The 12500-nt window shown below is 44.0% G+C and overlaps 1 protein-coding gene across 1 annotated transcript in view; it reads right to left on the reverse strand.

Moving 5' to 3' along the window:
• Positions 1-12500, reverse strand: part of ntrk3a (neurotrophic tyrosine kinase, receptor, type 3a) — a gene marked incomplete at both ends in the record, with an annotated part of 270533 nt that overhangs the window by 53597 nt on the left and 204436 nt on the right. Inside the window, one exon of the mRNA XM_084059451.1 lies at positions 3356-3544. Within this exon, the coding sequence (XP_083915577.1) occupies positions 3356-3544 (189 nt within the window). The remainder of the gene's footprint in view (positions 1-3355; positions 3545-12500) is intronic.

Raw genomic sequence — 12500 nt, forward strand, 5'->3', positions numbered from 1 at the left:
GTATTGGTACATTTACTTAAGTAAAGAATTTCAGTACTTTTTCCACCACTGGAATGGAACGACTTGCATCGTACCCGACCTGCAATTATCTAATTTATTACAATTACTGTAATTGTAATAAATTAGATAATTGCAGGTCGGGTACGATGCAAGTCGTTCCATTTATATTGACTATGCGGCACATATGTATGCGAAGCTCGGCCAATCGGTTAAGCCGACAGGTCGGGTTAGCCAATCAGGGATTTTATACTGGCTTAGCGGCGCATATGTGACGTGGAGCTCCGCCAATCCGTGAAGCCGGAGGTTTGGGTTGGCCAATCAGTGAAGCTGATGCATACAATCCCTCGAACACATGGAGATAGAATTAGATTTTTCGGGCTGGAGAGCTTTTTTGTAAAAGAATAAATATAATATAATATAATAATAATAAATAAATAAAAAAACACACCTACGCATACACCTCCTTTAAAGTAACTAATTGAAATAAATTAAATAAATACAAAATAAAGAAGAATAAAGGGGACAATCTATGTGTAGCGTGTTGCTGCTAAAGGGGTAGTGTGTAAATTTATGGTTAAAGCCTGTGAGATTTACTGGGCTTATCTGATCTATGATGCAGTCCGTTTTACTGTGTGTGTGTGTGTGTGCGTGTGCGTGTGTGTGTGTGTGTGTGTGTGTGTGTGTGTGTGTGTGTGTGTGTGTGTGTGTGTCTCTCTTCTGTATTGCTTGTGTGAACATGTAATAAATCCAACATCATCATCTTGTGAATTGATGCAAGACTCAGCCCCCCCCCACACACACACACACACACACACACACACACACACACACACACACACACACACACACACACACACACACACACACACACACACACACACACACACACACACACAGCACCAGTAGAAATATGGTGGGTGATAACCACACAAGGTGACTCCTGTGATGGATCAGTATCGCCATGGGCAACAGCATCAATGTATGTGTGCGTGTGTGCATGCGTGTGTGCGTGTGTGTGTGTGTGCGTGCATAAGCGTGTGTGTGCATGCGTGCGTGTGTTTGGGTGGGTGTGCGCACACGCGCTGTCTCACAAGGGATTGGGGGAGATTTATGTGGCTGTAAAGACGAGAAGTGATTCTCTACACAGGAGTGACAGAGTGCTATCTTTGTTCAATAGATAGAGAGACAAACACACAGAGAGAGAGAGAGAGAGAGAGAGAGAGAGAGAGAGAGAGAGAGAGAGAGGTGTCCGGTGAGAGGAAGGTTAACGAGTATGACAGAATGAGAATGAAAGCAGGGCGGCAGTCAGTTCACAGACAACAGTCTGGCCGAACCGTTTCAATATCAAACGAGGAAGCTCTAATTAACTAACTCACATCTGCCCCATAGTCCCTATTATTCTGGGCATGTCATAAGAGGCGAACAAGTCTGAGAAGATAGCTGATCTACAAGCCCATTTTACGCGTCGCATTGCAACTATAGGGTTGAGATCCAGACCCCGGAGGACAACATTGAGGAATCGGAACATTTTCCTCATTTCAAGGACCCCCAGTTTAATAAGCATTAGGCCACGGACCCCCATTTGATACCATTTGCTATCTCTGGGACCCCAATCTATACTACGAAATCCCATAACTCTGAGAGTGTACAAATATAAATTTGTACACTCTCAGAGTTACAGTCATGTAACTCTGACTTAACTCTCAGACTTAACTCTCAGACTGTCAGACTTAACTCTCTGTCTTCTCAGAGTTAAGTCTTGTACACTCTCAGAGTTACAGTCATGTAACTCCTCAAGGACCCCTGGGGGTCCCCGCAGCCCAGTTTGAGAACCAATGTGCTATACAATTACAATGCTGGTTGATCTCCAAACTTTTTTAAATTTCAAGTAGCCTATCACCATAAGTCTGAGAGTGTACAATCTAAATTCGGAGACAAAGTTTTCGCCACTGTCCGTGTGTCTGAATCTTGTGGAAAAGTGGAGATAATTTGACTAAATACACGTTTTCTGCCAGGGACTTCTAACAGAAGCTGACCCAGAGTCACAGCAATTAATTGCTGGGTGAGTACCAAAGAATACGATTAATTAGAATGCCTGATATCAACAAAATAAAGTGTTTTTTTATGAAACATAATTACACGCTGTTACGTACGACAACATAGCTAATAATATGTTCTATTTCCTACTGTTAAACAGTTGACAGTTGATTTACAGAATAATAATTAGATTTCAATATTGACTTTCACGTGTTTTATTGTTGGATACTGAATGTAATTAATGGAGTCAATGCCCACCTTGTTCATGTGACCCCCCAACACACACACACACACACACACACACACACACACACACACACACACACACACACACACACACACACACACACACACACACACACACACACACACACACACACACACACACACACACAGTGCGATTATGTCATTTACAAGTAATAAATGAATGACTGTCCATTGTTTCCATGTGAGATGCCGTGATATGAGCTACAAACAGTGGAGGATGGAATCAGGGGTCTTCAGGAAATGCAACCATTGAAACAGGCAGTCAGCAGCTCAAGTTCAAGGTTTCTTTAGCGATTGTTATGTTTTTTCTCTGGTCTGTTCGTTCACAGGCCTGATTGTCCGGGGGAATTCCTATACAGCCACAAGGCTGTAGTAGTCTAGTGGCCTTGTGGGCTATGCAGCCAATTGCCCCATGGTAGCATCTGAAACGGCCCGTGACCTCACCTTGCCCTCAGCTTAATTGTTCTATAGCATCCTATAATGATACCATAGACACAGACATAGAGAAAGGCTGAGCTGGTGCTCTGTGTTATTTAGCCCCTGGAAACATGACTATTGCTGCTTTTACTTAAAGGGATAGTTCATCCCTTTACGTTTTTTTTTCTATCGATTAGTCATCCCATAGAGACTTGAATTCCTGTATATTCTTTTGTTTTTGTCGCATTCCTAAGCCAATAATTTGATAACCAGCGGATAACCAGGTTCCGGTAGGAGACACAAAGGAGACTCTTTGTGTCTCCTACCGGAACCGCTGCCGGTCATCAAATTATTGGCTTAGGAATGCGACAAAAACAAAAGAATATCCATGAATTCAAGTCTCCATGGGGTGACTAATCGATAGGAAAAAAAAGTCATTTTGGGGGGTGAACTATCCCTATTCCACCACTGAAGTATATAGGTATGCTTTCTAACTGCTTTCCTCAGAGAACTACTGGACCAACAACTTGTTGAATGTTCTTGAGCTCATGTATTCAACATTCTATCTTATAACACAACCTGTGTTCGCCCTCAACCAAATGAACTGATTGATACAGAATTCTTGGACACTTACAGGTGGCAGGTTTGTTGCAGTTGTGTCCGTGCCTGAAGTACTGTGGGTTCTCGATGACGGGTATCCTGGTCATCCCTATGACGACGGCATCGGGACCCGTGTCCAGAGTGCAGGGGCTGATGATGCCGTGGTTCACGTGATGGAGGGGACTGGCGGAGTCCTCCTCACCGCTGATCACTGCTACTGGACCTACAGGCAGAGAAGAGACAGATGGAGAAAGATGGCTTAGTTTGTTGTTTTTTTAAAATATTTTTTTAATCCCACTATTTTGCAACCCCATTTTTTTCACCCAGTGCCAATTGTCGATGTAATCCTGGGCAGGGAGACCAGCTCCAACCACTGCTGGTGTGCTAGTTATTATGGAATTAACATCCTCTACTATACAGATTGTTATGATAACAATTTATTCATTAAGCCATCATCAGCCACTGCAGTCATTCAGTCAGCCAACATAAATGTATTCCACAAAAAATAATGAACGCCCTCACGCTCCAACACAAAGACAATACTTTAATCAGGACTGCCTCCCTTAGAGCCAATAATATTATGCATTTATCCATTCACAATTATTCATCTCCATAGGAACAATTTATTATTCAAATTAGACACGCATTGCTCCAGAACTGCGTACACAACGCGGTGCAAAGCATAATAGAAAGGGGGAACCATTAGACAACTCCATGATTGACAATACATGGAGTCAACAAAAAATAATGTGAATAACTCTACAGAGGAGACATGGATTTTAGAGTAAAGGTACAGGGCGGCTCAGGTCAAGGAAGACAGGCAGAAGGGAGGTAAGGTGAGGAAGATATAGTGTGATAAAGAAGATAGTGGATGATGGAGAGGGAGGTTTGTGCGCGTGCGTGCGTACGTGCGTGTGTGCGTGCGCGCTTGTGTGCGTGCATGTGCTAGCTTGTGTGCGTGCATGTGCTTGTGTGTGTGCGTGGTAAGGGTTTGAGAGTTCATTCAGGAGTGGGAGAACCTTGGGGAAACGCAGAGAAAGGAGTTTATAAGGGCCGACCTGTGGGTATATAGGAGGGAAGGCCTTTGACCTATAGAATAGGCCGGCAGAAGGGAGAGGAGGAAGTTGTAATGGTACACACTGTGAAATCCTCAGAGTTCATTTCACTTTGAGAGGGTGGAAGAGGATTCATAAGGGTCTGTGTGTAGAGAGGAGGGTATGGAGGTGGAAGTTAGGAGGGAAGGAAGGCTGGAAGGAGGGAAGGAAGGAAGGAGGAAAGGCTGGGAGCAGCAGGACAGAACATCTGGAACGTGATCAGATGTACAGAGGAGGAGAGAGAGGCTGTGCTGGGTTCACAACAATCTGACTCACTCACTCCCTCGCACATACTGTATTTACACACGTGCATTCACACACGTACACGTGCACGGACACACGCACACGCACACACACACACGCACACGCACACGCACACGCACACGCACACGCACACGCACACGCACAGCGTTTGCAATTTTGACTACCCATAGGTCTCTCGCTGTAGTTTCAACTAAAACATTCTCTACACAGAGAGCACTTTTTAAAAGTTTTTTTCTTTTTAATTGCGTATCAGTAAACACATCCAGGTATACAGCTAAGTGGCTGTCGTTGCGAGGCTGTTGTGAAGGCTAGTTGACAAATATGCAAATGTAAACATAGCAAACACTGTGACAGCCTCTCTGTATTATGTGACAGCCTATAGCTAACATTTTAGAAAATTAATGTTTTGGGCTTTTTATTGGCTCACCGCCGGACAATCTACAAAATACACTGTTTGGATCAGAAACTGTGAGTGTGAGTGCATGGGGAGATTAAATGGTTTTCCCACCAGAGTGTTTGTTCCCTGTGCATACACAAGTGTGTGTGTGTGTGTGTGTGTGTGTGTGTGTGTGTGTGTGTGTGTGTGTGTGTGTGTGTGTGTGTGTGTGTGTGTGTGTGTGTGTGTGTGTGTGTGTGTGTGTGTGTGTGTGTGTGTGTGTGTGTGGGTATATGGTATGTATATAGCGTTGCTGGCCCCCCCGGGGACATGACAGTCCAATGTTGTATGTTGTCAGCACGCCAGCTGAGAATGCCTGATGTAAGGTACATTCTGTGGTTGGAACACAACACATCAGGCCTCTTGTTAATACCGCTGACACGTTCAACCTTCACAGCTGACAGAGAACACGAGAGAGAGAGAGAGAGAGAGAGGGGGGAGAGAGAGAGGGTGGGGAGAGAGAGAGAGAGAGAGAGAGAGAGAGAGAGAGAGAGAGGGGGATAAGTAATGGAAAGGAGAGAGCCTGCCAGGTGGTGTGTGGAGTGAGGGAGGGGGGTGTGGGGGGAGGGGTGGGGTATAGGTGCAGGTATACGGAGGGACAGAGAGATGGAGAGCGTGTGGAGGAATGCAAATCATCTAGCGCACAATGCTTTCACTGTCAGAGAGAGAGAGAGAGAGCAAGCGACGGAGGAGAGAGAGAGCCAGAGAGAGAGAGCCAGAGAGAGAGAGCCAGAGAGAGAGAGAGAGAGAGAGAGAGAGAGAGGGAAAGAGAGAGAGAGTACAAATGACCACAATGGAAACGAGCCTCCCGGGGGCTTTTTTTTGGTGTTATGCTTTTAGCATATAGCTTTTGTAACTGTACTGCCCTACCGTTTCCCAAACTTGCTAATCAATCAATCACAGAGAGAGAGAGAGAGAGAGAGAGGGGGGGATGTGACAGAATACCCATCCACACAATTTCCTGGTTCTATAAATTATGGGAAAAGTGAAGGAAAAAAAAGAAAAAGGAAAAAACGTTTCCATTTACAACATATTGGTATATAGGAAATATGTTCTGTTAGGCCTGCAGTACTGTACTGTACTGTGCCTGTACTTTACCTTCTTATGCTTGGCATATGTTTTAATTATGCATTGATATGTTGTAAAACGTGGTTTTAAGTTCATACAACAGCTGTGCGTGTGCACTGCGTGAGCACACACTGAGAGAGCTTACATAAATTAGTACAATTAATAAGCTACAATGCGTCGAATTGTGACACCTTGCAAGCTTGTAGAACAGCTAAGTTGGGCCGAACACAAAGACAGGGGCCCTCATTTATCAACGTAGCGTAAAGAACGGCTTATATTTTTCTATAAATGCGGCCGTACACCAACGTCGAAGTCACATTTATCAAGCAATCCTATACAGCCAATCCTAGCGTAGGTCGGAGCTTTGAGAAATCTCACGTCTGTAAACGAGTGTCATTTAAATAACACGCCCTTAAATATTCTCAAAACGCCCCGATTTTATGACATGAAGAACCAGAATACGACCAAACAAATCATGAAAAGCCAATAAGAAAGAGTTTCCCCCGCTCGCCTCCCCCGCTGTCCAGAGTGTCCAGATGCTTGTCAGGCGGTGAGACAATGCTGCTCCGCACGTCTACAATGGAACAAATGGGTGCAGCCAATGTCTACAACTGCTCTCGACTAGACGTGAGATCTCAGCGTACCGTAGGCTGAAACCCACGTCAAGATATATTGATAAATGCCAAAAGTTGCGGCGATCTCGCCGTACGCCCGTTATTTGGTCTGCACCGCGTTGATAAATGAGGGCCAAAGTGTTTGCTCTGTGAAAAATGTGCAACAAGTGGTTTGCTGCGTCGTTTGGAGCCTTGTGACTGCTTGATTGTTCTATATTGAACCCATTGTGTTACTTTGAAATGCCGAAGTTAAAATGAATGAATGTTCTGTTGGCTTTGAGTAACCATCTAACATTGCTTGGCATTTACTGAAGACTCTCGATCAGCGCCCACTGAGCACCGCAGTAGTCTCTGAGCACGACAGGAGACGGTATCTGTCTCAGCTTAACCCATTCAATCCGCCAACGCATCTACAGAATGTCTTCTAAATCCAAATGGTTTCTGAAAAACGTATATGTTGCTATACTGTATATCAGTAGCCTGACACTCAGCCTGAATTTTCATTTTGTTTCACTCCATTATTTATTCTAGAGATTCAGGGGGCTGAAGCCAAGCTAGTGTATCAGTGGTGCTCAAACTTTTTCATGTCAAGGACCCCCAAAATGAAGTATGTATTGGCCGCCGACGCCCATCTCAAAATGTTTAGTTCCAGGGACCCCCCAGAAGCAAAGATTTGAATTACAAATGTTTGCTTTAGAAATATATATATAATCAAAGCTTTGCACACAATTTCACGACGATTTTTCAAAAAATAGCCCAAAGTGTAAGATAATGGTTAGAGTGGTTAAAATCTAAAATGACACAGATGCTTTCCCCGGGTCTTAATGGGTTAATAGCATGATTTTCGAAGACGCCAGATTACTTGCTTAAACAAATTTAGCTTGTTTATACAATGAAGAATTGTCAAACATTACTTTCCACGAGGCTGTTCTCCTCGGCAGACAGATCACACACAATTAACTTGGCATTTCATATTCCTCGCAGGAGTCAAACACTCACAGTTTTTATAGCCAACAACGTCAGGCTGCATGCATTAGTTTATATTATCTTCATTCTGATGTTAATTACAAAAAAAGGCATTATTTCACTTCAATAATTATTAATACCACCACATAATACATTAAAGCGTTCAGGTTGGGAGCCCTTAAAACAACTCCTTGACAGAGGAGTGTTAATTAAGTTCTAAATTCTGTAAATTAAATGTGCAGTAGGCTATAAAGTATACAGTATCTGCTGCTATGACTCACGCACCTTACGTCTTATCTCAGGTACTTACCGCACCTTATGTCTTGCCTCAGGTATACGCATCGAATAGATATACTATGTGTAAATATGTAGATAAATTGTTGTTTTTTATTGATCTCTCTCTCCCTTCCACTTGCTCCCCCCCCTTCTTCTTCCCTTTTTATGGAAATAACAAAAATGATGGCGCTTGCACCTGTGAACCTATACATTGTTGTCTGTCCTGTGTGTGTGTGTGAGTGTGTGTGAGAGTGTGAATGTGTTTGTGTGAGAGAGTGCGTGCGTGCGTGCGTGCGTGCGTGCGTGCGTGCGTACGTGCGTGCGTGCGTGCGTGCGTGTGAATGTGTGAGTGAGTTTGTGCGTGCGTGCGTGCGTGCGAGAGAGAGAGTGCATGTGTGTGTGAGGGTTGGGGAAGGGGGGATGAAGGGGTGCTCACACTTATCAGGTGGACAGGTGAAATCCCATGCTTGATTGACAGGTGAAGACAAGGGGGGAGAGAGAGAGAGAGAGAGAGAGAGAGAGAGAGAGAGAGAGAGAGAGAGAGAGAGAGAGAGAGAGAGAGAGAGAGAGAGAGAGAGATGGGGAGGATGAGAGAATGAGCTGTCATAGAAACAGGTGCAGTGACAATGAATTATAGCTTTATTTTTGGTTTGTTTTTTATTTTCGTGTGTGTGTGTGTGTGTTCATATTTTCAACGGTGATTTACTGTAGCAGATAAATCAGAAAGGGGAGAGATGGATGGATGAACTGAGGTCATTAACCACATGTCATGCCTTGTGTGAATATGCCGTAAGCATAGGAATGCATCCATTACATTCTCTCTGTCTGTCCTCACAGCCTGAGAGTAGAGTCATGCTCAACTTATCCTCTGTGTTAAGACAATCTATAGAGGAGAGAGTAATGTTTAACTTATACTCTAGTCTATAAGTCAGGCTTCAGTGTCCGAGTGTACGGACTTCTGTTGAAATCAAAAATTAACCACATTTCAAACCAGCTAGGAATGGGGCTCACCCGCGAGGGAAATTCAGGCACCAGAGACAGCACAGCAGTTTAAGTTTGCAGTTTGCAGTGCGTTACAAGTACATTAAGAAACATCCATAGGAGGAGTAACTTCATAAAAAAGAAGAGAGTAAGCATAGTTATGACATCAGCACAAACCCCAGACAACGTTACAGATGACAACCACAGAGAGGGCACCGGAGATCCCCGCCCATCCACTTGCATTGAGTTGCTCACCCAGCGCATACTCCTAAATCACCCCTTCTTCCGGGTTGACAAATGTGACGGGCGGGGGCCTATTTCGGGCTTCTGTGACGCGTCACCTCCATGCGCAACCCCATGCGCAAGCTCGTGCGCATGAAGCTTGTGAGTCGAGCCCATTGGTCGAAACCGTTTTCGCTCGTTCGTGACAGTGGCCCCAGGCCGTTTTAAGCTGCAGTACCTATGAATGGCCAGCATGTCCAATAATGCGCTTCAATGCAATCACTGGGTTCTGAGGGCTTGATGACAACAGAGTGGAAGACAGCCTTGTCGTCACACGCATGTACTGTATAATGCATGTTGTAGTGTATAACATCGTTGTAGTTCATATAGCTCAGGTTTCTTTTTTCTCTAGATTGTAGTTTATTATGAAACCTTTCTTATTGTTTTGTTGTAGTTTATGGCTTAACTTAACTGTGGTTGGAAAGGACTGCACCAGTGGGGGAAAAAAGTAGGAAAAACTCAAGTGATGTTATTTCTGTGGCTGTGTGGCCGCATTTGTAGTTCAGCCCTGCTGTGACAAAGAGTACAACTGTTTTAATGAGCCTGTCCTGTACGGTGAGACACTGCATTCACTCTGTGTTGAGTTTGGAATCCTGAAGTTTTTAACGAGCCCGGGGCCCGGACAGAGGGACTAACATGGCTTCGGTTTAGGGCCCCCCACGAGAAGAGGGTACCCAGCTAAGATGTTTTTTTTAATGAGCCCTGGTGCTGCTGGGGAGAGATATGGTACCTCACGTTGGGTCCCACAGTCCACCACACTGCGGAAATTTGAATAACCACGTATTCACATTTCTTTTTTTTTCTTTTTTAATTTAGAGTAGCCAACAATGTTTTACCCATTTTTCTCCCAAATGTAGTTGTTATTATATATATATATATATATATATAATTAATTCCTCCCCACACACATTTCTGTGTTTTCACTGCTGTCTTATACTGACTCACCTGCCAGTGAGGAGCCCACACCGGGAAGAAGTAGAATCTTCGTCCTACTCCTCCCGCCCAACACTCCCCGCTGACAGGTGCCGCCCAGCCCGTAAGGAGCACGTGCAATGACCAATATCCCCCTCCCCGCCATGGTTCCCTCCCCTGAACACGGGCCAGTTGTGTTTGTGTGTAGACGTTCGACAAAGCCGAATGCACCACGGTGGAACATTTCTTTTCTTTTGTTTTCCTTTCTTTTTTTGTTTTGTGTTACAAAGCAAGTGGGTCTTGGCCAGATAGGTTGCAGAAAAAAAACTACATTAGAGTATGACAAGTAAAAGAACAAAATACCTAGAAACTAGAATAGGAGAATATAAACTTCCAACAGATGCACAAGCACGTATATATACACAGATGAAAAGTGACATCGCTTAAGCCTCCAGTGTCATGTTTAATTGTTCCTCTTTCCAAAATAATTCAAAATGTCTGTGGCTGACTGGATCTTCAGGTCCAATTATAACGTTCCTTGTGGATTAGATGACTAATGTGAATTGTCCCCGGTATAAATTACATGAACAACTTTACAACTGATCCCCTAATGTACTTTACATCAGGTTGCTGGGTTATGAAAACCCATACGCAGGATTTCACCGTAAGGGGCCCCCCCTGATGGCGAGGATTTTAATTTTTTTTAGTTCCTCTTAGCACCAAACAGCGTGGAGAAAGTGAAAGAAGACAGAACTATCGCCGAAAAGCTCCGACATTTAGAAGCAGCGGCTGCTGAAGGAGTGCTAAAACAGTGTCCACCCCCCCCAGACAAACAGTCCAGGGGGGCCCTTTTGATCTGAAAACCCATGCGGAACTTACTTTACTTGAGTAAAAAAAACAAAAGAGTACTTCTTCCATCACTGCATAAAAGACAATTGTCAATAGGGTTAATGTGTCCTTAATATAGTACATGTAAGCAAAGGTGTGAAATCATTTAGTTCACTTTGTTCGGTCGCTTTGATGAAACGCACGCACAGCTGCTGCTGCTGTGCTCTGTGGAACGCAGGCTGACTAAGTAGAATTACAGGCTCATTAGTCTCTGACACACACACACACACACACACACACACACACACACACACACACGCGCGCGTGTGCGCGCACTTCTCAAAGACATATCTCATGCAGCAATGACCACTGATGGCCAGATAATAGCCCCGCCCAAATGGGGAATTTATTCAAGGTAATAAAGTTTGATTGACAGGCCTTACAGCCAGTGAGAGGCAGGTATTGACACCGGAGGCCTGTCCTTTGATGAATGGAAGTAATAACGTGTGACTGACAGACCGTGGAACCAACTAGACACTCAGACTGAGTGGAGGGGGAGGGCTTTGTGTTGTGTTAACTATCAGCATAAATCACGATGAGCCTACAGGCTATTCTTTACACTTACATGGGGGTCAATGTTTGCTTCCAATAAGCCATAATGGTGCTGGTGGTTCCAGTAAGAAGTCATCTGGTCGGACAGATGGAGCCACGTGTTCTACTTTACTGTACATGGTGCTTTACTGCACCGTTGCAAAACTGTTGCACTGCCCCCAAGAGCAGTGGTCCTCAAACGTTTTCATGCCAAGGACCTCCAAATTGATATGTATGTGGCCGCGGACCCCAACCTGAAAATATGTTGTGCCAGGGACCCCCAGAAGCAAAGATTTGTGTTAAAAATGTTCGCCTTAAAAAAAAAAGATTTGAATATTTGCACACATTTTCAAGATTTTTCAAAAATAGCAGATCTACAAGCTCGTAGCGCGGCACTCGGTGCCGCGCTACGAGCTTGTAGATTTGCTATTTTTGAATAGCCAAAGTATAACATATGGATAATGGGGTTAAAATGGTTGTGACGCTTTATTAACACATTGTCAAGGATCCCTAAATTGCTTAGCTTAGCAGAAATGGAAATGTAAAAACAAATGTCAAAGTGAACGGAAATGACTAACAGAATGACAGCGTCCTTTCTCTGCTTTCTAGTAGTTCCAGGCTCTATATAGCATTCTGAGATTGTGGAATAGTTGTCTGGCTATACGCGAGACTACATCTGTAATAATAACAAACAAATGGAGCAGGAAATACGGCTTTGCTTTTTATCTTGTTTGTACAGCTCACTTACACCTCATTGGCTTTGTGCCTCCTTTGATATCAACTCTCGTTTACTTACAGCACATTTCAAATGCCTGACAGAGTCACAAAACAACAAAACAACTAAACATTCAAATAAAATAAGACAGA

The sequence above is a fragment of the Gymnoscopelus microlampas genome (assembly GCF_963454915.1).
Source record: "Gymnoscopelus microlampas genome assembly, chromosome: 6".
Lineage (NCBI taxonomy): Eukaryota > Metazoa > Chordata > Actinopteri > Myctophiformes > Myctophidae > Gymnoscopelus > Gymnoscopelus microlampas.